Below are 26,018 nucleotides of genomic sequence, written 5' to 3' on the forward strand. Positions count from 1 at the left end.
TGTGTCCAGTGCAGTATCCATGAAGGAGGCACTAGGAGAAAGATGAGTGGGGTGAGCTCAAATTGTACAAATTGTTGTTCCCTGTATAATTGGTATTCTTGCAAATTGTTCGGATGCGTACAAAATGAAAAGCTTCAACAGCCTGTGTTTTTTTTCAGAAATACTCAAGTTCTGTACTATCAAACAACTATTTGGATATAGATAGGTTAGGTGAGTGGGCAAAAGTTTGGTATATGAATTTTAATAAGGAAAATTATGAGCCTATCCACTTTGATATAAAGTACAGAAATACAGAATATTATTTAAATAGAGGGAGTCTGCAGAATACTGCTGGACAGAGAAACTTGAATGTTCACTTTTTCTTTCTTGTAACATGAGCATCACTGGGGAGGCCCACATTTATTGATCATCGCTCATTTCCCTTGAGGGTGTCCTTGTACAGGAATCGCAAAAAGTTAGCATGCAGGTACAGCAAGAAATTAGAAAGACAAATGGAATGCTTGCCTTTATTGCAAGGGGGGGAGCAGGGGTGGAGAATAAACATGGGGAAATCTTCTTACAACTGTAGAAGGTGTTGCAGAGACCTCACCTGTGTATGATTTAGATCTGCTTCCTTACGGAGGGATATACCTGCATTGGAGCCAGTTCAAAGAAGATTGAGTCCTGGGATGAAAGGGTTGCCTTATGGTGAAAGGTTGTGCCTTTTATAAGGCAGGCCCAGGACTGAACTGTACTCCCACACAGGGACTAGTGTGAGTACACCGTTGTAGTGGTTTTACTTTGCATTCTGTAATAAACTATGTTCCTTTCCAGTCGGGTTTTCTGAGTCATTACATTGCCAATTCTGAGAGGGGTAAATGCTGAGAGGATGTTTCCTCTCATGGAGGAATTTAGAACAAGGGGCACAGTTTCAAAATTAAGGGTTTTCCAATTAAGGTGATATGATATCAGAAGGTCGTTGATGTTTGAAATTCTCTTTCCCAGTGAACACTGAAGGCGAACAATATATTCAAGGTTCAGTGATACAGATTTTTGATTTACAGGAGTGTCAACGGTTATAGGGGAAGGCAGTAGAGTAGAGATAGACCAACAGTCAGATCAGCTGTCATCTTATTGAATGGTAGGGCAGATGTGGGGATGAATAGCCTACTCCTACTCTTGTTTCTTCTGTTCATGTGAGGTCCATGGGGAATCACTGATTGATCTTCCTGTGGGGTTCATTGAGTACGAGTTCCCCTGGTAACAGGCAGTGGCCTGTCCAGCTGGAATCTGAGCCTTTTATAAGGCAGGCCCAGGATTGGGCATGCTGAACTGTACTCCCAAACAGGGACTACTGTGTGTAAACCACGATAGTGTTGTACTTTGCATTCTGTAATAAACTATGTTCCTTTCCAGTCGGGCTTCCTGAGTCATTACATTGGCAATGAGGAACAGGAAAAGTTTTGGCCAGTCTTGCCTTTCAACAAATCCGGTAAGACAGTGACAGGAAGATATTGAAAATGAGAAACTGGATGCAGTGTAGAACTCCTTTTATGGCCTTCATCTTCTCTTTGACAGGTGAGATAGTGGATGCATCCTTGTCAACTCTACTCAAGGTACATTATCTCGTTGAGCTGGAACACACATTTTCCTTTTTGAGTTGGATGCCAGATTCAGAAACAGGTCGTAAGACTTCCTCCAAACTCTCCAAATGTTTCTATGCAGTAGCTTCTGAAATTAAAATGTCATCCAGATAGACTGCCACTCTGTGAACCCCTCGAAGGATGTTCCCCATCATCCTTTGATAGGCCCAGTACTCTGAAAGAACGAGATTTTGGTTGCAGATAAATGGGATAGAAGGGGACAACTGGCAAAAAGTTGTCCTCCTGACCGCTTGTGGGGCCCCAACTTTCAGCATCAAGAAAAGTTTAACCTACCCGGCAGCCCCAGATTCAAAATCTTTTGACGAATTCATAGATACAGTATTGGACCACTACTAAGCTATTGCAACACTACAGGTTTAATACGATAACTCAACTCCCCAGGGAACCAATCACTGAATTCTTGAGGAGACTGTGTCACAATTAACGGGACTGTGAGTCAGTTAATTGACGGAACACTGAGTACAGGTCAGATCCCTTGTTAAGGGATCATTTAATATGTGGAATTAATAATATTGCAAAGGAAACTACGTACTGAATCTCAAGAAAGCCATAGAACTGGCCCCTTTCTTTGAAAATGCGGAAAAAGGAGCCCAGGATCTTCAGGGGTCCATAAACAGTATCATTACCACATCCAGGTGACTCATATACTACAGTGGATAAAGCTCACATTTGCTGCCAAGAAAGGGCAATTGGAGTTGGTGGCCGTGAGATCCCAGAATTAGGTGGGAAATCACTTGTAGTCTTGGAGTCTGCTCCAAATAAGGCTACCAAAACAGGAAAAATGCATACTGCCCAGGCCAAAGTGTGAAGCCACCTCAGGACAGGTTAATAAACCAGCCTGAGGATGAGGAATTGTTGCAGTTAAATCGCATCGCTGCACCCAAAGTGGCTCCAGTGAAGATTAACCTCCAGGTAAACGGCCACCCCCTAGACATAGAGGTAGACACAGGAGCCGCTGCATCTATTATTGGAGAGCAAATCTTTAGCTGACTCTGATTGGGCATCTTGCCTTTAAGCCCACGGGACACAAAGGCTAGATGGCCACAAATACTGGAAATATGTTATTACATATAGTTGGGACCACTATAACCCCAGTTACACACGGGCAGACACTCCGACTCCCTCTAATAATGGTGCAAGGACAAGGCCCAGCCTTTTGGGAAGAGACTAGCTCCAGAAAATTTATCTGGATTGGTAACAGATCTTTAAAATGGGTACTGCAATTTATACAAAGTCATTGGGAAGTATCCCAAAGTATTCCATGAAGGCCTCGGGAAGATTAGAGGAGCTAGGGCCAAGATCTATGTGGATCTAGAGGCCGAATTGGAATGAGAAACTTGGCATTATATGCCCAGTACAATTCACTGAATGGGTCATGCCAGTAGTCCCAGTTTTAAAACCTGACAATTCGGTCCGTCTCTGTGGGGATTATAAATTGAAAATCAACAGAGCCTCCCACTTAGACAGATCCCCTATGCCACTCACAGAAAACTTAGATGTGAAGCTGTTTTGGGGTCACATACTTTCCAAATTAGATATGAGCCACACCTACCTCCAACTGGAGCTTGAGGTGTCATCCAGGAAGTATATCACCATAAATTTTCACAAAGGACTGTATGAGTATACTGGTTTTCCCTTAGGGTGTATTCGGCTTGTGCCATTTTGCAAAGGATGATGGGGAACATCCTTCGAGGGGGTTCACAGAGTGGCAGTCTATCTGGATGACATTTTAATTTCAGAAGCTACTGCATAGGAACATTTGGAGAGTTTGGAGGAAGTCTTACGACCTGTTTCTGAATCTAGCATCCAACTCAAAAGAGGAAAATGTGTGTTCCAGGTCAACGAGATAACGTACCTCAGGTACAGAGTTGACAAGGATGGATTACACCCTGTCAAAGAGAAGGTGAAGGCCATAAAAGGAGTTCCAACCACAAGGAACATATTGGAGTTGAAGTCTTTCCTAGGTCGTATAAATTATTACTGAAAATTCATACCAAACTTGGCAATCCTGCTGACACCCCTCCATGTACTGTTAAAAATGTCAGAAATGTTCATTGCAAACGCCACAAAGGCAAGCCTTTACAAACATCAATTGTCAATTGCTGTCACCAAATATAGTAGCCCATTATGACCCCCTGAGATGACTCATTGTAACCTGCAACACCTCCCCATATGGGATAGGAGTGGTATTATTGCTTTGTTGGGATGATGGGACAGAACATCCGATCACGTATGCATCACGAACCCTGGCAGATGCAGAGAGGGAGTATGCCCAGATCAAAGAAGATTTGGCCATGGTGTTTGTGATGTTTTTAATTCACATTGTCACTCATTAAAAATGGATCAACATGCACCAGATGGCCTCTACTACCCCTTACAATACCATAGAGAGACTCCATCAATCTTTTAGTACACAAGGTATACCCAAGGGTCTCGTGACACACGATGGGATCCTGTTTACCAACGGGGAGATTCAGACCTTCATGAGTATGAATGGAGTAAGGCACATTTGCATGGCACCCTACCACCTATCCTCAAATAGCCTGGCTGAATGGGTAGTTCAGACATTCAAACTGGCATGAAGAAACAAACCACAAGTTCTGCTAGAAACAAACTCTCACATTTTCTGTTTAACTATAGGACTATGCCACATATGACGATGGGAATAGCCCTGGCAGAACTATTGATGGGCTGACGCCTTCGGATTAGGTTTAGCCTGACATTCCCAAATTTGGCCGGCAACATCAAGTTAAAACAAGAAACCCAGAAAAGGGGCCATGATGGTCAGAGACTGGATAGAGACTTTAAAATGGGAGGTACAGCTCACGAGAGGAATGTAAATGATGGCTCTCTGTAGATTCCGAAAGTTATTGAGGAGAAATCAGGACCAGTGTCTTTTGAGGTAAAAGCCAAGGAGAAGGGCTTAAGGAGGTGCGTAGATCACCTCCATCACAGGGTAAGCACCACAGAAGCCACTGTTTCTATAGATGCACAACCATCAGCCTCCTTCCAACTGGCCTGTGGACAGGAAACTCTGCCCTCTAAAACCTCAAGAGCTAGTCATCTGGATGATTAAGATTCTAGCTCGGACATGGAGAGAGGTCACCAGTGATAATGAGCCCCCTGTAGTGGCTCTTCGACACTCTCAGTGGAAGAGGCGTTCACCTACCTGTTACACATCCCCAATCAGACCCAGAGATGAGGCCATGGACAAGGAGATGGAGAAGACTCCACTGTCATTGGAGCGAGGTGGAACCTTCAGTTTCGGGATTGGGAGGGAGGAGTGTGATGACCCCATGAAGTCCATGGAGAATCACATTGAATATGAGTTCCGCTGGTAACAGGCAGAGTCCTGCCCATCTTTTATAAGGCAGGCTCAGGACTGGGCCTGCTGAGCTGTACTCCCAAACAGGGACTCGTGTGTGTACACCATGGTAGTGGTTTTACTTTGCATTCTGTAATAAACTATATTCCGTTCCAGTCAGACTTTGAGTCATTACAGTTCGCATGCCAAGTTCCTACTTCTTCTTCCTAAGTTTTAAACCAGGTTTAAAATCTTGCCTAGCTTTTGGCATACATTTTCAAAGGCTGCAGGAGACTGACTTGCGAACTCATATAATTACACTGCAGCACCAGTGAGACATTTGGCTGGATGGTTAGTGCCAGCACTAATTAGAAAGCTCTTTGTATTCTACCAAAAACTTCCCCTATGAGTGAGCTTTTGTAATTAAGGTATTGATGAAACCACATCTAATCCCACAAATCCTACCTGCACAAGAGTATTTACACTGGCAGAGCCAATTGGCAAAATTTCTCGCCCTCCTTTCTCCTGCACTTTGCTGATGATTCATCCTTCAGGCTCGATCCATCAGGGAATTGCAGATGTGTGCTCCACCAAACAAGTAGGTATTGCTTTTTGCTTATTATATTCAACATTAAGCCACCTGACATTACACATTATTTTGAGTGTTGTTTAAATTTTGTATCGTACACTCTATTTTCTCACTTTCTGAAGAAAATAAAACATATATTTGATCTTACAAACTCCACCACCATCTGCAAGTTCCTGTTGAAGCCACACCATCCTGATTTGGAAATATCACTGTTCCTTCACTGTCACTGGATCAAAATCCTGGAACTCCCTCCCTAACAGCACTGTGGGTGTACTTACACCACATGGATTGCAGCGATTCAAGGAGGTGGCTCACCATCACCTTCTCAAGAGCAATTAAGGATGGGCAATAAATGCTGATCATGCCACCGACACCCACATCTCATGAAGGAATTTTTAAAAACTCTCAGAAAATTAAGTTAAATACAATATGAAAATTGGAACATCTAGATTCTAAGGTAAAATGTGTTCTCCTTTGCTAAGTCGGCCACAAAGGACACAGGAGATCATTGATTGAACTCCCTGGGGGTTTGTGGAGTATGAACTCCGTTATTTAGCAATCGGAGGCTTGGCCAATGAGAAGTGAGCAACAGGAGGTTAAAACCTGCTGCTCTAGCCTGGATGGTTATTATAGGTACCCAGGTACAGACTTCCTTGTTGTAAGTGGGGAAGACCAATATGCGGAGCATGTTATTTCTTCCGTGCTAACAACATTGAAGGAGATAAAAAAACAAAAAGTAATATTGTTAATGGCATGTGGGACCCCGAACTACAGCGTTATAGAGCTAGTAGATCTGGTGAAAAACCACTATGACCCAAAGCCTTCTGTTATACTCCAGTGATACTGCTTCAACATGGCTGGGAGAACCCCTGGGGAACCTGTTACCGGGTTATTGGCTAGGTTATGAAAATTAGCAGAGCATTGATTAAATTAAAATTATCACTGACTTCAGTGGACAAATACTTGGCAAATGCAATACAATGTGGATAAATGTGAGGTTATTCACGTTGGTGGCAAAAAACAGGAAGGAAGATTATCTGAATGGTGACAGTTTAGGAAAAGAGGAAGTAGAACGTTAACTGGGTGTCATGGTGGAACAGTCGCTGAAGGTTGGCATGCAGGTACAGCAGATGGTGAGGAAAGCTAATGGCATGCTGGCTTTCACAGCAAGAGAATTTGAGTATAGGAGTAAGGATGTCTTGGTGCAGTTATACAGGGCCTTGGTGAGGCCACATCTTGAGTATTGTGTGCAGATTTGGTTTCCTAGTCTGTGGAAGAACATTCTTGCTATTGAGGGAGCCCAGCGAAGGTTCACCAGACTGATTCCCGGAATGGCAGGGCTGAGATATGAAGAAAGACTGGATTGACTGGGCTTGTACTTATTGGAATTTAGAAGAATGAGAGGGGGTCTCATAGAAACATATAAAATCCCGATGGGACCGGACCGGCTAGATGCAGGAAGAATGTTCTGATGTTGGGGAAGTCCAGAGCTAGGGGGTCACAGTCAAAGAATAAGGGGTAAGCCATTCAGGACTGAGATGAGGAAGAACTTCTTCACTCAGAGTTGTGAATCTGTGCAATTCTCTACCACAGAAAACTGCTGGAGCCAGTTTGTTAGATATGTTCAAGAGGGAGCTGGACATGGCCCTTGCTTCTAAAGGGATCAACGGATATGGAGAGAAAGCGGGAATGGGATACTGAAAATGCATGATCAACCATGATCATATTGAATGGTGGTGCAGGCTCGAAGGGCCGAATGGCCTACTCCTGCACCTATTTTCTATATTACAAATTTTGGCTGCCTCTAAATGAAATGTTGCGAGACAGATTGGTATGCAGCATAAATAACCTGAGTCTGGGTGGCATTGTTGTCAGAGCAGACTCAATGAACTGAATGGCCTCCTCCTGCGCTACAGGGATTCTATGATTACAACAAAAGTTACTCCTATACCAGTAGAATTACTGTTTAATGGCCATCCCTTGAAGATTGAAGAGATGCACATGGGGGCTGCAGTCTCTGTTATCAGAGAACAGACATACAAGCACTTCCAAACTGGCACCCAACTCCTCAACTTGGGAGACACGAAGGCCAGAATAGCCACCTACACAGGGGAATCTTAAAAAATAAAGGGCACCGCAATGGCCCCAGTGATTTACAGGCAACAATCAGCTCATCTACCACTCATTGCTATAGAGGAAAGGACAAAGCCTTATGGAAAGAGATTGACTCCAGCAGATCCAGTTGGAGATCTTCAGGCTAGGTGTGGGGGAACTATACGAAGTTGTAGATACCATAGAGTATTCCAGAAGGGCCTGGGAAAATTAATGGAGGCCAAAGCAATGATCTATATCAACCCCGATTCTGCACGTAGATACTTCAGAGCCAAACCAGTTCCATACTGCCTGCTGGTGTGACGAGCCGGTAAGACTGTCCCCAGTTGACTTTGAATATTATTAGTTCTGAGACTAAACTTGCGTAAATGATTTGATGAGCCTGGGTGCCAGTACACTGCGGAAGTGTTGACTTTAGATCTCTAATTGACTTAAAAATAGTAAAACAAGAGAAAATAAAGTATGAGGGAAGACTAGCTTTTTATCCAAAAATGGATAGTAAGAGTTTCTACAAGGATTGAAATAGAAAAAAAACTAAAGCTGGCGTTGATCCACTATCACCATCAGCAGGGAAAATCTACTAGTAAAACTATTAGACTTAAGGCTGACAAGCCCTTCATTTAAGGCCCTTCATCCAGGGCCTTAAATGCATGGCTGCAGACATGTAGGTGGTATTATAAGAACATAAGAACATAAGAAATAGGAGCAGGAGTAGGCCATCTAGCCCCTCGAGCCTGCCCCGCCATTCAATAAGATCATGGCTGATCTGAAGTGGATCAGTTCCACTTACCCGCCTGATCCCTATAACCCCCTAATTCCCTTACTGATCAGGAATCCATCTACCCGTGATTTAAACATATTCAACGAGGTAGCCTCCACTACTTCAGTGGGCAGAGAATTCCAGAGATTCACCACCCTCTGAGAGAAGAAGTTCCTCCTCAACTCTGTCCTAAACTGACCCCCCTTTATTTTGAGGCTGTGCCCTCTAGTTCTAGTTTCCTTTCTAAGTGGAAAAAATCTCTCCATCTCTACCCTATCCAGCCCCTTCATTATCTTATAGATCCCCCCTCAGCCTTCTAAATTCCAACGAATACAAACCCAATCTGCTCAGTCTCTCTTCATAATCAACACCCCTCATCTCTGGTATCAACCTGGTGAACCTTCTCTGCACTCCCTCCAAGGCCAATATATCCTTCCGCAAATAGGGGGACCAATACTGTACACAGTATTCCAGCTGCGGCCTCACCAATGCCCTGTACAGATGCAGCAAGACATCTCTGCTTTTCTATTCTATCCCCCTTGCAATACAAGCCAACCTCCCATTTGCCTTCTTGATCACCTGTTGCACCTGCAGACTGGGTTTTTGCATCTCATGCACAAGGACCCCCAGGTCCCTCTGCACAGCAGCATTGGTTATAATTTTCCAAAATTCCTTAGATTCTAGAAAAATCCCAACAGATTGGAAAATGACAGATGTAGCACCTGTATTCAAGAAAGGTGGAAGACAGAAAGCAGGAAAATATAAGCCAGTTAACCTAACATCTGATATAGTGGAATTGCAAGAAGCCAGTATTAAGGAGATGATAGCAGGATACTGAGAAAATCACAATGTGATCCAGTAGAGTCAACATGGCTTTGTGAAATTATGTCTAACCAATTTTAAAGTTTTTTGAGGAAGTAACAAGCAAGTTCCCCAAAGAGAAGTGGAGGTTGGCACATTGAATTTATTCATATACAAAAGGAGTCAAGGATCATGGGGCTGACAGGATCAGATTTGCCATGAACTTATTGAATGGCGGACCAGGCCTGAATGGACAAATGGCTGACTCCTACTCCAATGGTCCTTATTGATTTCAAGTTTACAATTTTCATTTGACCACTCAAACATATGCATCAACTCATGGGAGACCCTGGCCTGTGACCAACCAAAAAGAGAGAAATCTCATTCGAAAAAAACACCAAACGTGGGAACACACTGAAGTGAAGTCCAAATGTTTGTGAGAGCACTCAAACTGCCAAACAACTCATCTACCCAACTCTTCAAGCACCACCTACCTCACATGTATCAGCGTCTGCAAACTAGGCATTGGACTTATCAGCTATCTCAGAACCTATCAAACAGGAGTGGAAGCAAGACAGCTTCAATTCTGAGGAACTGCCCAAGAGAAAAAAAACATTTTCCTGCCACGTGTCTATCACTTCACCTCTGGAATTCAGCAACATTTTCCTTGTTTACATCAGGGTTCAAATGAGGTCTGAAGTTGAGTTACTTCGATGGAAGCCAAAGTGACAAACAGCATATTGATGAGAATGTCCACTTGATCACACTGTCAATGAAACTTTCCATCACTTTGCTGATGGTCAAAAGTAGACTGATTAGCCAGATTGGGTTTGTCTTATTTTTCTCTGGAAAGGACATTTTTGATGATTTTCCACTTCAATGTTTCTGGCTTCTGTGATGGTGGGGACCTCAGGAGAAGGCCAAGATGGCCTGGTTGAAAGGTGCCACTTGGCACCTTTGGCTGGAGATGGTTGCAAATGTCTCAGCCCAGTCTTCTACACTTGGGTGCTGAGTTCTGCCATAGAGGATAGGAATGGTCCCACTCTGTGATACTTAAGTTGAAGCAAAATGTACTTAATTATTTTCAAGATGTTTCTTCTAATTCCTAGAAACATAATGAGTTGGGTTTTTGCAGAATCTGGACGTGGGTTTCCTCCGGTTTCCTCCCACAGTCCAAAGATGTGTGGGTTAGGTGGATTGGCCATGCTAAATTGCTCCTTAGTGTCAGGGGGCTAGCTAGGGTAAATGCACGGTTGGTGCAGACTTGATGGGCCTCCTTCTACACTGTAGGATTCTGTGACTCTCAAGCCACTTAAAAAAATGATGGACCAGTCCCAATTCAGAGGATCCTGCTCCATTCCAGTGCCAACAATTTTTTGCCAGCACAGGATAAGGTTGAAGGTAGAGATCCCACACCCTGCGCTCATGACTTAGCCAGCTCTATTTCAAGGGTAGACGTCTTGTAGTCCCCCCCCACAATTTTCATGCCTGCTTCTCCATGACTTATGGCCCCTCAAAGCAGATGTGAACCACATTCTGGGTTCAAGAGCCACTAAATAGTCTTACCCGTGTCCCAAGACCTACTCCATGTTCAGTATGCACATGTAAAAAAATTAATGACCCATATAATAACATTTCAGTTGAGGAAAAAAGGCACCCATTCAGAAATTTGCTCAGCGAAACAATCATAATGAACCCAGATAGAGATCAATGTCTGGACATCTGATTCTGCTGATATGGTTCCCTGATGCATTCCTTATAAATGCTTGGCTAAGGTCCAGGATGCACAAATACATTAGGTCCATAGAGGTGGAAAAAGTGAAGTGGAGTGGTTTACTTTGTTTGATTGACATCTTTATGAGGCCATAATAAACTATTATGTCAATGTCTGCTGTTTCTCTGGACAAGATTAAGGGGTGTGAAGTGGGTAGACTTCTGTTACTGATGTGATAATGGTCTTGGCTGATTGACCTGTATACAGCTGCAAGAACAGCAGCTTTTATTTCACTTATTGTGTGATTTTGCTCCTCAGCATTTTAATACATACCATTGTTATTACATGGCTCATTGGCTCTGTACTTACTGCATACTGGGTGACTGGGGATGAAGGGAACACGGGAGAATGGAGGTGTGAGATTGTGTCTAAGGGATAAGGACTCGAGGGTCTAATTGGTTTTAATATTCCTGAGGTAAAGTCCCAGAAAAATGAAGCAGGCCTTTCAACCAATCTGCCTTAGCACTAACCCATCATCATAACTGTCTGCTTCCAGGGTGGAGGGGCCCAACTATCTCTCTTTGCTGCCTCCACAGAATAAATATTGTAGGGGGCCTTTAAACCAACACATTTTGCTGAGTCGGAAGATTTTCTGTCTTGAACTATCTGTCTTGGTAGTGAAAATCTGGCCCGGTGGATTCAATTTAACCTTACACCAAATGTAAAAGCCTGAATTCTCTAACCTTAACTGGGATGGTGGGATGAGCGCGATTGGAGAATTTTCCTGAACATTTCAGATTAATAAAAAGCAACATGCCATTGGGTTTGTGTTTTAGCAGGACTGGAAATTTCTAAAATGTGAAGCAGAAAGCTAAACTTTTTTGTCGCATCATGTCCATGAGATATTAAAGAGATCCATAGACTGTTTAAATCAAAACTTACTGTCTGCTAATTTAAAAATGAACTTTGCAGGACCAAAGATCATGGCTGCGATAGGACACATGATTTGCAAATTGGCTACAGTTCAGGAAACTTTCAAAAGTAATTGCTCAACACTCATTCTTGCGGAATCTCACACCCATCATTATGTGGGCCCATTATAATCAATGAAACAAGGGAGCAGCAGATGCTCTTTTTCCCTAGCCTAGACTTCTAACAAAGAGAAAGCAATTGTTATATCTGTGGAGGCATTAATAACAATTTCCTTAGGTGAACAATGGATTTTGACTGCATAGAAAATTTTGGAACAGGACTAGGCCATTCAGCTTGTCGAACCTGCTCTACCATAGAATCATAGAAACTGACTCATCAATATGAGTAATATTGATGAACCATATGATCCAAGCTCCTTTGGCTTTTGAGAAAGTTTTAACGTTACATTCCTGGATTCACAGAGCAATCTGTTGTTTAACATCCAGCCTGTCAATAATAAGTAGAACATCAGGCTGACAACAAAATCTGCCTCAAGTCTAAACATCCTTGAAGCTTGGTTCTCTGGAAGATTCCTGCCATTGTCTAAAGAACAAACCTTCCTCATCTTGTTGCACTTTCACCAACTTTAAAGAAATTCGGTAACTCCTGCTTTCAGCCAGCTGAACTCACATGAACTCCAAAGAAAAAAGAACAATACAGCACAGGAACAGGCCCTTCGGCCCTCCAAGCCTGCACCAATCATGTGTTCCTAACTAGACCATCCGTTTGTATCCCTCTATTCCCAGTCTGTTCATGTGGCTATCCAGATAAGTCTTAAATGATCCCAGCGTGTCTGCCTCAACCACCTTGCTTGGTAGTGCATTCCAGGCCCCCACCACCCTCTGTGTAAAATACGTCTCCCGCATATCTGTATTGAACCATGCCCCCCTTACCTTGAACTTGTGACCCCTTGTGTTTGTCATTTCTGACCTGGGAGAAAACTTCCAACTGTTCACCCTATCATAATTTTATAAACTTCTATTAGGTCGCCCCTCAACCTCCATCTTTCCAGGGAGAACAACCCTAGTTTACTCAATCTCACCTCATAGCTAATACCCTCCATACCAGGCAACATCCTGGTAAACCTTTTCTGCACTCTCTCCAAAGCCTCCATGTCCTTCTGGTAGTTTGGCGACCAGAACTGGATGCAGTATTCCAAATGTGGCCTAACCAACTTTCTATATAACTGCAACATCATATGCCAACTTTTATACTCTATGCTCCATCAAATGAAGGCAAGCATGCCATATACCTTCTTCACCACCTTTTCCACCTGTGCTGCCACCTTTAAGGATCTGTGGACTTGCACACCCAGATCCCTCTGTGTGTCTACACTTCTGATGGTTCTGCTATTTATTGTATAGCTCCCCCCTGCATTAGATCTACCAAAATGCATCACTTCACATTTGTCTGGATTAAATTCCATCTGCCATTTCTCCGCCCAATTTTCCAGCCTATCTATATCCTGCTGTATCCTCTGACAATGTTCATCACTATCCGCAACGCCAGCAATTTTTGTGTCATCCGCAAACTTACTAATCAGACCAGCTACATCTTCTTCCAAATCATTTTTATATATCACAAACAGCAGAGGTCCCAGTACAGAGCCCTGCAGAACACCACTAGTCACAGACCTCCAATCTGAAAAAGACTCCTCCACTGCTACCCTCTGTCTTCTATGGCCAAGCCAGTTCTGTACCCATCTAGCTAGTTCACCTTTGATCCATTTTACATGGATTTTAGTAAAGCATTTGACAAGGTCCCTCATGGCAGGCTAGTGCAAAATGATCCTAGCGTGTCTGCCTCAATCACCTTGCTTGGTAGTGCATTCCAGGCCCCTCCACTGCTACCCTCTGTCTTCTATGGCTAAGCCAGTTCTCCACCCATCTAGCTAGCTCACCTTTTATCCTGTGAGATTTAACCTTTTGCACCAGCCTGCCATGAGGGACCTTGTCAAATGCTTTACTAAAATCCATGGAAAATCCACGGCCCTTCCCTCGTCAATCATTTTTGTCACCTCCTCAAAAAACTCAACCAAATTTGTAAGGCATGACCTCCCTCGTACAAAACCATGTTGTCTATCGCTAATGAGACTATTCAGTTCTAAATGTGTATAGATCCTATCTCTAAGAATCTTCTCCAACAATTTCCCTTACACGGACATCAAGCTCACTGGCCTATAATTATCCGGGTTATCATAGAACATAGAACATAGAAAGCCACAGCACAAACAGGCCCTTCGGCCCACAAGTTGCGCCGATCACATCCCCACCTCTAGGCCTATCTATAGCCCTCAATCCCATTAAATCCCATGTACTCATCCAGAAGTCTCTTAAAAGACCCCAACGAGTTTGCCTCCACCACCACCGACGTCAGCCGATTCCACTCACCCACCACCCTCTGAGTGAAAAACTTACCCCTGACATCCCCCCTGTACCTACCCCCCAGCACCTTAAACCTGTGTCCTCTCGTAGCAACCATTTCAGCCCTTGGAAATAGCCTCTGAGAGTCCACCCTATCCAGACCCCTCAACATCTTGTAAACCTCTATCAGGTCACCTCTCATCCTTCGTCTCTCCAGGGAGAAGAGACCAAGCTCCCTCAACCTATCCTCATAAGGCATGCCCCCCAATCCAGGCAACATCCTTGTAAATCTCCTCTGCACCCTTTCAATGGCTTCAACATCTTTCCTGTAATGAGGTGACCAGAACTGCGCGCAGTACTCCAAGTGGGGTCTAACCAGGGTCCTATAAAGCTGCAGCATTATCTCCCGACTCCTAAACTCAATCCCTCGATTATCCTTGCTACCCTTCTTAAATAACGGGACCAATGTGAAGGAACCCTCACTAACATTCATGCAAGTCAATATTCGTATCTTTAGCTTATTTTTAAGTTATTCCTGTTTGTAAAACTAATTTCTTTCCTATCTCTTTCTTGTGTATGTATGTCAAATTACAATGACCATCTCCCAGGTTTGAATGTATGAATAAATAATACTCTGATTTAACCCTAAAAAGAGTTTGCTGTGAATCACTTTAAAATTAACTTCATAAACAGAAAGTTTGGGGAAACATGCCACAGCCTATTACATAAATTAAAAACCCCTCTGCTGATGGACAGAAGGCGAGAAAAAGAAAAGTGCCTTTCCCCCCGTCTGTCAAAGCTACTTTGGACATGCACATCAGAATTCATACCAGGATCTGACTCATACCCTCTTCATTCCCCTATCACCCATCCTGTGCTTGGTTCCATTTTAAATTTAGTAGAAGGCAACAATTCACAGAAATGCAACTCAACCACCATTAAAACTTGATTTCAAAATTGAGATGACTAGAAAACTCATTGGAAAATCTTGAATATATTTTGTCTGCCAAAGCTGAAAGCGCACTCGCTCTTGCCATGCTGAGCTTAACCCAGCCATGCTGAGCTGAAGGTTAACCCGTTACAGCTAATGTACAAAGGAAGAACCCTACAGCTTTATCCACACTGAAAATCGGAGGCACTTCACAAGAACAGATGGCACTTAATTATCTTTTGGGCCTTTCTTTACTTTTGCATCTATTAAAAAAGCTGTTGCCCAGATATCAAAAGTAAAGACTGTTAATTGTTGAGGGTTGAAAATTAAACTCCATTCACTCATATTCATTTGTCAACTGACCTACATTTGTGCAACAAACATTTCAAAGTGAACACATGACTAATTGATGCTCTCAGGTGACTCTTTGTGGTTTAATGTTAGCTCATTAAGTACTCTTATTTTCTGTGATTACACATCTCAGTAATTAGGAAATTCAGCAAAACCTTGTCATTAGAGAGCTCACATTATTAGCAACTATTTTTCCCTGCTCATATGGAAGCTCCATATTTTCCATTCTCTGTAAGTTTAGCAAAGTAAATAAGAATAAAAAAACGCAGAAAACACAAATTGATTATTTTTCAGTGTTTAGCCCTAATCTGAGAATTCAAACCATTCTGAAGATTAGTCAATGAACATTCATGAAAAGAGAGATTGTTTGATTTTTGCAAGTGTCCATGTTTTTCACATCATTGATGATGAAACATGTAACATTCATAGTGTCACTGTCCTTATAGTGAATTCAACAAATGAGCAGATTTTAAAGCATCATTGCATCAGGGTTTTCTTTTGTGAATTCTGTAATACAGAGGAGGTTGCTATTTGACAGCAATGGTTCTGAAGATCTTTTTATTAATTATTTCATGCAATTTGTGCATCACTGACTAGGCCAGCATTTATTGCCCATCTTAATTGTCCTTGAGAAGGTGGTGGTGAGGTGCCTTCTTGAATTGCTGCAGTCTCTGAGGTGGAGGTATATCCACAGCGCTGTTAGGGAGGGAGCTCCAGGATTTTAACCCAGCAACAGTAAATGACGATATATTTCCAAGTCAGGGTGCGTGACTTGGAGAAGAACTTTCAGGTGATGGTGTTCCAATGTATCCGCTCCCTAGTCGTTCTAGATGGTACTGGACTTGGTTTTGCAAGGTACTGTCTAACGAGTTTTGGTGAGATTTTGCTGTGCATCTTATTGACAGTATATACTGCTGCCAATGTATGTCGGTGGTGGAGGAAGTGAATGTTTGTGGGTGGGGTGCCAATCAAGTGGACTGCTTTGTTCTGGATGGAGTCAAGCTTCTTCAGTATTATTGGTGCTGCACTTATCCAGGCAAGTGGAGAATAGTCCATCAGACTCCTGGCTTGTGCCTTGTAGATGGTAGACAGTCTTTGGGGAGTCAGGAAGTGAGTTACTTGCCGCAGGATTCCCAGCCTCTGACTTGCTGTGGTAGTAAGAAGTTTAACAACACCAGGTTAAAGTCCAATAGGTTTATTTGGTAGCAAAAGCCACACAAGCTTTCAGAGCCTTAAGCCTCTTCTTCAGGTGAGTGGGAATTCTGTTCACAAACAGAACTTATAAAGACACAGACTCAATTTACATGAATAATGGTTGGAATGCGAATACTAACAGCTAATCAAGCTGTAAATTGAGTTTGTGTCCTTATATGCCCTGTTTGTGAACAGAATTCCCACTCACCTGAAGAAGGGGCTTGAGGCTCCGAAAGCTTGTGTGGCTTTTGCTACCAAATAAATCTATTGGACTTTAACCTGGTGTTGTTAAACTTCTTACTGTGTTTACCCCAGTCCAACTCCACATCATTGCTGCGGTAGTGACAGAATTTATATGACTAGCCCAGTTCAGTTACTGGTCAATGGTAACCTCCAGAATGTTGATAGTGAAGGATTCAGAGATGCCATTGAATATCAGCAGGCAATAGTTAAGATTCTCTCTTGTTGGTCATTGCTGGCACTTGTGTGGCATGAATGTTACTTGCCACTTGTCCGTGCAAGCCTGGATATTGATGGACTAACCACATCAGAGGAAGGCAACACAACAATTGGTGCATGAAGCAGAATGCACAGCTTAGCAGCGAATACAGGAAGCAAATATAGTAAAATAGGGACATCTTCTTGGGTATGGCATAGGTGTAATGCATGTCAAAGTCAGGCTGATAATGAGAGTTGTGACTGAGGTCTGCCAACTGACTGGCAAAGTTCTGTAGTGACAAGCTATCTACCATGAACTATTAGTCGCAATAAAGGTTATTGCTATGACCAATCTTTCTAAAACTGAAAAAAATGGGGATCAGGTGCAAACTCCAATGGCTGGATCTAAGGATAATGGTTCTGTTTTTAAAATTTAATCCTTTCAGCCTCAAGATATAACTGCAAGTGCTCCTCAGAGTAGTATCTTTGGCTCAATCATATTCAGTTACTTCATCAATGCTCTTTCTTCCATCATAATGTCTGAAATGAACATTCACAATACTTAGCTCCATCCACAATTCCTCAGATAATGAAGCAAATATGTCCATGAACAACAAGACCTGATGACATCCAAGCTTGGGCTGATAATATTTGAACATAAGATACTGCCCTGCCATTCAATAAGATCATGGCTGATCCTTGACATAAACTTAATTTTCCCACCTAATCCCCATATCCCTTGATCCCCAAGATTTCATAAGTGACAAGCAACATTGATTCCCCAAAGTACAAGAGAAAAAGAATCAATAAATGTGAGGGAGCTAACTGCCTTCCTTTACTGTTTGATTAGCATTAACATAAATCTCCCATCAAGGCCCCCAGGGGGGGTTACTACTGACCAGAAACTCCCATGCTTCCAATTTTGGAAGTACAAAATGGAATAAACCTGAAATTACTCTTGATGCTTTCCCTGAAAATCTAAATGAATGGGTAGGCACTTCCTCCTGCATGCAGGAGGCAGGGGCAAGTGTCTCACCTGGCATCTCTGTGTTTGCTATTTCCTCTACATAACTGGAAAATCTGGTATAGGTCCACCGTTTGGAGGGGTTGTGTTGTTCATGTACCAGGGATGCCAATGATGCTCCCTTGGACAACTGTGAAATTACATTTAAAGTTTTAATTTTCAGTTGCCTCCTTTGTTCAGTAACCCCCTTTGTTCAGTAACCCAGACAGCTCCTTGGTTGCAACTCTTATTGTGGTGCTGAGTTTCATTCATCTGGACTTCTGGCTAGGGCACCTGGAAGTCCTTATCACCATGTCAGACAGGAAAGGTTGTAAGTAGGTTTTCTGCCACTCGAGATAGGCATTGGCATAGTGTGATTTTGATCAGGAGCTTGTTGTGGGGGAGACCGGAGAGAAATCAGAGGATCGCTGATCATGGAGATTTCAAATGTAGGGGATTGTTGGAGTTGAAGGAGTGTCCAATCACACTGCATAGTAAAAAGTTAGCTTGGTGGGAAACAAGAAACCAGTCCTCCTCCAGAAAGGGTTTGAGGCTGGTTGGGTTTGAGATTTTATTTAGCATTTTAACAACTCACCCAACACAACTTCAACTATTCTTTGGAGTTAAAATCCACCCCCATCACTCTCTCCCCCCACTATCTTCCAGACATTCCTTTTTGAATAACCTGGATGTCACCAGGTCTTGTTGCACATGGACATATTTGCTTCATTATCTGAGGAATTGTGGGTGGAGCTAAGTATTGTGAATTGCCAGCCCAAGCAAGTCCTTGAACATAATAGCAGTAAAGATTAAAACTAGTTGATTTGGCCCTTGAAAGCTCCTTACTTTTCTCCATGTTCTTTCCCGTCATGAATGAAATTCATCCTGCTAGATATCTGCTCAAAGGCAGGGCAGGAGCAGAGCTAGACTCAGGAGCAGCTTTGAGATTGTAAACCTTGAACTATAGGTTTCCCAAAAACTGCTTTACATGTTATTTCTAAGTTCTAATTGACAGGCAGACAAATTGTTAGTAATAAAGCCACAGCTAAGCAGAAGGGGCTTCATCCCTTTTAGTCTCTTTTCGCCTATCAAGTTTCCCGAGGTAGGGGAAACGCCACCAACTGTGGTTAGCAATAGAATCACTGCTTAATGAAGTTATGCAGCTCATTAAAGTATTTAAGTACCAACTTGCCTCCTGTGAGTGGATTGTTCAGTCTCTTATCCTGTCTCCTTTATAACCAGAAGTACAAAGGTTAGCACTGCTGCCTCACAGTGCCAGGGACCTGGGTTCAATGCTGGCCTTGAGTAATTGTCTGTGGGGGGTCTGCACGTTATCCCAGTGTCTGCCTGGGTTTCCTCCAGGTGCTCCAGTTTCTTCCCATAGTCCAAAGATGTGCGGGTTAGGTGGATTGGTGATGGTAAAATAAAATGCCCCTTTATGTCCTAAAATGTGTCGTTTAGATGGATTAGCCATGGTAAATGTGTGGGATTATGGGAATAGGGTGGGAGAGAGCTCCTGGGTAAAACAACCTGTCAGAGAGTCAGTGCAGACTTGATAGGCTGAATGGCCTCTTCTGCACTGTAGGGATTTTATGATTCTAAGTAGGTAGATTGGATCCTTGTTTCCGATTTCTGCTTTTTAACCTCATGCTCAAACTAAACCTATCTATTTTTGAGATGAAATTCTCTCCATAAACTCATATAACATAAAAGGATGTCATCTGGCCTATGCTGACTCTTTGACAGTGATCCAAATAGCCCCACACCCCTGCATATTTCTCTTAGCCCTGCAAATTTTTTACCCTTTTAATAAATTATCTTTCAAAATAACTACTGTATCTGTTTCCATCACCCTGTCAGATAAATAAAAACAAATTTTTGCGGATGCTGGATCTGGAACAAAAACAGAAAATGCTGGAAAATCTCAGCAGGTCTGACAGCATCTGTGGAGAGAGAACAAAGCTAACATTTTGAGTCTGGATGACTCTTTGTCAGAGCTCGGGCAGCTCTATGCCCTCTCAGGCAGGCCATTCCACATAATAACTTCAAGCAAATTCTCATAGTCTCCGATTCTTATAGCAATTACTCCAAATCTGCATCTGTTGGTTAATTATTCCCCCATGAGTAAAAATAATTTCTCTATCAAAACCCCTCAATGTTAAGCAGATGTACTAAATCCCCCCCCCCCCCCCACCGCTTCACCTCTCTACTCAAAAGAAGAACAATCTACTCTCTGCATCTAACTAAAGTCTCTTATCCCTCATACCAATCTAGTCAAATTCCCTGTTTCCTTTGCAAGACCTGGACATTTTTCCTAGAAAGTAGTGTAGTTCCAAGAATTAAACACAATACTCCAGCTGGGTCTCTACCAACGATCTACAACTTTCTTGGTTTTGTTCTCCATGCCTCAATCTGTAAAGTCATTTGTTTTTATTTAACATATCACTTGTTATGCCACCTTTAAATATTTGTGTAAGTGAACCCTCAAGTCTCTGTTCCTGCACCCTCTTTAAAAATGTACATTTAACTATATTGTCTCTTCACATTCTTCCTTCCAAAGTGCATTCAATTATTCAGTGTTTGATTGACTGTGTGATGACTGTTCATTGTGCTGTGAGTCAAGCCTGTGGATGTAGTTACAGAGAAACTGAAAGCAAGCATGGGAAAGCAGACATTTTAAAAGTATACACATAACCTGGTGAGAGTCATTTCTGCAGATTCCCTGAGGTACAAAGCACAATGTGCACCACTTTACACTTCTCCATGTTATTTATACTTCATGTGGCTCCGCATTTCACCAGTCTGTGTTGTCCTGAAGTCTCCTACTATCCTCCTCAATGTTTACAACATTTCTGACTATCATTCAGCCATAAACATAGTTATTTTTCTAGTCCGAATCACTAAAGTAGATTCATCCAGGGAGATACCATTGAAATGCAACTGTTCACCATTGCTCTCTGCTTTGTCGCTTAACTAATTATGCAATCAATGTAGCCACTTGCCCTTTAAACTCATGGGCTTCAATTTTGCTAACAAGTGATACCTAATCAAAGTCAATGTGTACAACATTGACCACACTGCCCTTATCACCCCTCTGTTATTTCTTCAAGAAGCTCAATCAAGTTTGTCAAACATGATTTGTCTTTAACCAATCCATGCTGGCTGTCATTTATTGTTCCATTTGTTCTCCATTAAAAGTGACAATTCATTTTTCAAACAGATAATTGTCTCTAAAAGTTTTCCCTACCACTGACGATAGGCTGGCTGACCTATAGTTATCGGTGTCATCCCCCTGTTCTTTGTTGAACAGAGATGTAACATTTGCAATCCTTCAGTCCTCTGACACCGTCCCCATAATATAATTTACGAAATACTGTTATTTAAATTTTTGATCCTTCACTTGATGCTTTCTTGTTAACATTTGTCTCTCTCAATATGTTTTACTCATCTTTAATGACTTGCTCCCTTGAAGTTCATGTATGTTATGTCCTGCTGGTTTGCAGTAATATGGTATTCAACAACTTCTGTACTTTCCACCAAGTTCCATGACTAATTGACTTCCCACTGACTTTTACAGTGACTTATTTTGCCACCCATTTTGGCTCTTTCGCATATTTGGGAGCCATCCACTGGAATTATTTTCACACGACTGTGACTGAGCTTACCAGCATGTCCAGACCCTGGTCCCAAATATTTGCCATGCAACTATTCTCCAAAACTTCATAAATTGTATTGAAGAGAATGTTGTATATCTGTGGGTTAACTATTTGAGATTCGTTAAAGGATCATCTTAAATGCATTGTGATTTGCTCTACTTTTTCAGCACCATTAACAAAACTCACAGGAATTATTCATTTCAAAATAATTTGCTCTCCTTTCCTATAGTGAGTAATTAACCTACAATAAAAACAGGCATTTCTCGTGTTTTTGGACAGAAGAAATTATCAAGGTAAGGTCTGTTTAATTTTTTAATGTGAATCCCTATTTACTTTTCCCTAAGAGTTTGACAATGGCTGAATCTAAAGAGCTTTACCAATAGCTTACTAGATTATAGTTAATTGTTACAGAAGTTCATAAGGTAATATTTTACACAATAAATAATAGCCACAGAAGCCAAATACATTTTGACACTTGCACATAAACAGCAATAATAAGTGTTCGATGAAGTTATGATGATTTCAGCACGCAAATCTAAGTAGACTGTTTTCACATCACCAACTAAAACATGGAATGAATCGTTCAAGTCTCAGAATAAATTCATTTAAAATACAGTAAAATATCTGAGTAAAGTAGCTGCATTTCAGCAAGTGAGCAAATACCACAATCAAGCTCTGTCAAATTATTAACTGTGTCCATTTTGCCAACTGCTGATATGGAAGGCCTTGCTGGTCAAAGTAGCACTCCAAGGCTCTATTTACATGAGGTTTTTAACAATGGTATTTTAAAAAATCAGATAGACAGAATCCCATCAATAAACTGCAAAAAGTAGTCACCTTTTCAAATATTTGCCCCTAGAACAGCAGCCACTGCATTTAAAGTGATTCATATCACAAGCACTTTGAGACTTTTTGACAGATGTGTTAAGTCAGTATAAATGTCTGCTCTTATTGACAAATCCTGAAACAATGATTTTCTGGAGCCTCTCAATGTCTTTGATACACAAAAAATTGACAAATATCTGTCACAAACAAAACCTGCTGATGAATCACCTATCTTCATGATATGAATGTACAGAGAGCCACTTAACATCAATATTTTTGAAGGACAAATTGATTGGCAGTTTTCAGAAATTTTCTAATTAACTTCCAGATCACATTGACTGAATGATAAACAGACCGATTCCAGTTAATTTTATAATCCAAGGAACTAGGTATTAAAGCCCGAAACAACAGCACACAATACCTTCATGTTTATGGAGCTAGTGACTTACTGTTTGACCCATTCATATAGCACACTGTATTATACATTACAAGTGGCTTTCTCCATTCACCAAAACAGCAGCTAACTGAAAACAGTCCCTTTTTTACCCCCAAAATTCTTAATACCTCTAATTTTTATAGGAATTCAATATTACATTTTTTATTCTTGTAAAATATCTACATGGATAAGTGCAGTATAAAAAGCAGAATCAGTTAAATTGATATATTTTACAAAGGATAACGGAACACTAACGCACTTTGAATGACAAGAAAGCAGTTTTTATATATAAAATTAACTTCACAGAACATCACTAATCTTGCAGCATGAATTTTGTCTACTAATATCTTAACACAAGTGAGATTAAAACATCAGCTTTTAATGTATGATGATTCAGTTATTGTAAATTTTCAAACCCAAGCTGGCTGATAACTTGAGCCTTTACTATAATCCAATACATCTCAGCTCATGTGAAGCGCACTATTCTTCATAAAAAACTGCAGAAAACATAAATTACATCAAAGCATCATTTGCATATGACATCATTGTGACGGCTATCAGGCTCCTCTACAAAGAAAATGTTTCCCCATCACTTTTTTTTATCTCTTCACTGTCCCCCTAAACAACCTAACAGCTTTTTAAACAGTGCAGGATAACTAGATGCAGAACACATAGAGAGCTTGACTTAACACACAGGTTACAGTCTGTAGAATACAAATATCTTTGCCATTTATCTCCCTGGGCAAGCTTTGGGCAGAACAGAACATAAAATAACAAACTAGGTTACCTGAACACATATCTCCAATGCTGCACTTCCACCTGACAGCACATTGCTGCATTCACTTTCAGCCTTCATGAGCCTGTCTCACAGGCGCATCTTTTTTGTTCACCTTTTAGCTTAATATCCTCCTGCAGCCATAGCTTTGCCCTCACATCTGTTTCCCAGGGAAGTTAGGAAAAGAGAGGTCACTAAGAATAATGCTCTGTGGCGGGGGCAGGGCAGGCAAAGGAGAGGCTGGATTACTTTGGTCTGATTGAGCACACAGGCAACCAATGTGCATAATTCATGAAACAAGATGAAAGTCTGCTTGCCCTCCCTGTAAGTGTACGAGTCATTTGGAGCATTAAAGCAGGTTGTTAAAGGCTGTTTGAGACATACCCTTTCTTTAAAAAAAAGGGCCTTGACCTGAAGGACTTTCTTGCTACGGAGGCAGAGACAAGAGGCTGACAGACAAATAAGAGAGCAGCAGGCCAATAGAACAAAATAATCCAACTGTTTTCAATTACTTCTGTCTGGATGTCTATCTTTGAGACTCAGAACAAGTGTTGGAGCATAAGCAGTAAAATGGGAATTGTTTTATTCGTTCTTGAGCAAACAGAGCTATTCACAAAGTTAATTAAAATATGGACTCCCAGGATTTTAATGATGACATTCAAGTTTTTTCATTATGTGATCATAAAGAAACCACAAAAGACTGCAGTTATTTTTCATTATCATTACTGTTGCTGCACAAATAATTGATATTCTAAAATAATTTTAAAAAGTCCCATGCCATGAAAATCACAAATCATTGAAAAACAATAGGCAGCTTCAATTGGAAACAAGCTTTGCTCTCAGGATTAAAAAACACAAAAGCGATTTTTTAACTCACTCTGCTCAGTGGGAAAATGCAATAGGCAAGCCGTCAAAATACAGCTGCTCCATTTCTCACTCTCTTCCCAATTTTAAAACTGATAGCAGATGAGTTGTCCATCAGACATTTTAATGCCCCCTTAACAACCTAATAGCTTTTTAAACAATGCAGGATAACATGATGCAGAATACAGAGAGCTTGACTTAATACACAGGTTATAGTCTGTAAAATACAAATATCCTTGCCATTTATCTTCTGAATCAAGCTTTGGACAGAACAGAATAAACTAATATCTGAACACACATCTCGAGCAGGTGGCCTCACGGATACCTAGTCTGCTCCTTCATTCCTGAGTGGGTTGCTTCCCAAGCTAGGGGGGGGGGAGGGGGTGTGGAATAGGACAAAGGGAATGTAAATGAGGCTACAGAAGGCTGAGAAGGTGCTAAGAGTGTCCATTAAGCGATAAGAATGTGAGAATGGCAGAACAGAGATACAGATTGTTAATGGACTGCCTGAGGAATGTGGCAATTGCACTGAAGGGGGAGGGGTGCACTGATCACATGCAATCTGCAGCCATTTAAATATATAACATATTTAAACGGTTGCAGATTGCATGTGATCAGCTCTTAAAGCAATCTGCAACCACTTAAATATATAACACCACAATATGGATCACTGGCAGTCATGGACTCATCCTTTTGCAATGTTCTTCAGTGCAACTGCCACATTCCCCAGGCAGTCTATTAACAATCTGTACCTCTGTTCTGCCATTCTCACATTCGTATCACTTAATGGACACTCTTATCACCTTCTCAGCCTTCTGTATCCTCATTTATATTCCCTTTATTCTATTCCACACCCCTTCCTCTCCAAAGGGTCATCTAGTCTCGAAACATTGGCTCTATTCTACCCCCACAGGTGCTGTCAGACCTGCTGAGATTTTCCACCATTTTCTGTTTTTATTATGGACTCGTCCTGCTGTTTCCACCGTCTAACCACTGGAGTGAAGTTTATGACTTAACAGTATGTAAGGGAATTGAAATAACTCCTCAAAGGCCAATGTCCCATCATTGGTATCCCTTTATTTACAAACTCAATTCCACTCCAAAGAGTGCTTCAGGTACAAAGTTAGAATCCTGATTGCTAGTGGACCTAACACTCCCTTATTTATATACATATGAGGCACCCTGATTGAACATAGAACATTACAGCGCAGAACAGGCCCTTCGGCCCACGATGTTGCACCGACCAGTTAAAAAAAAAAAAAAAACTGTGACCCTCCAACCTAAACC

General features: G+C 41.7%; 1 protein-coding gene across 1 annotated transcript in view; it reads right to left on the reverse strand.

Moving 5' to 3' along the window:
• Positions 1-24,031, reverse strand: part of LOC144493230 (E3 ubiquitin-protein ligase MARCHF1-like) — a 274,906-nt gene extending 250,875 nt beyond the window's left edge. The window contains exon 1 of the mRNA XM_078212094.1: positions 23,880-24,031. Within this exon, the coding sequence (XP_078068220.1) occupies positions 23,880-23,948 (69 nt within the window). The 5' untranslated portion in view covers positions 23,949-24,031. The remainder of the gene's footprint in view (positions 1-23,879) is intronic.
• Positions 24,032-26,018: the final 1,987 nt, after the last annotated feature.

The sequence above is a fragment of the Mustelus asterias genome, chromosome 1 (assembly GCF_964213995.1).
Source record: "Mustelus asterias chromosome 1, sMusAst1.hap1.1, whole genome shotgun sequence".
Lineage (NCBI taxonomy): Eukaryota > Metazoa > Chordata > Chondrichthyes > Carcharhiniformes > Triakidae > Mustelus > Mustelus asterias.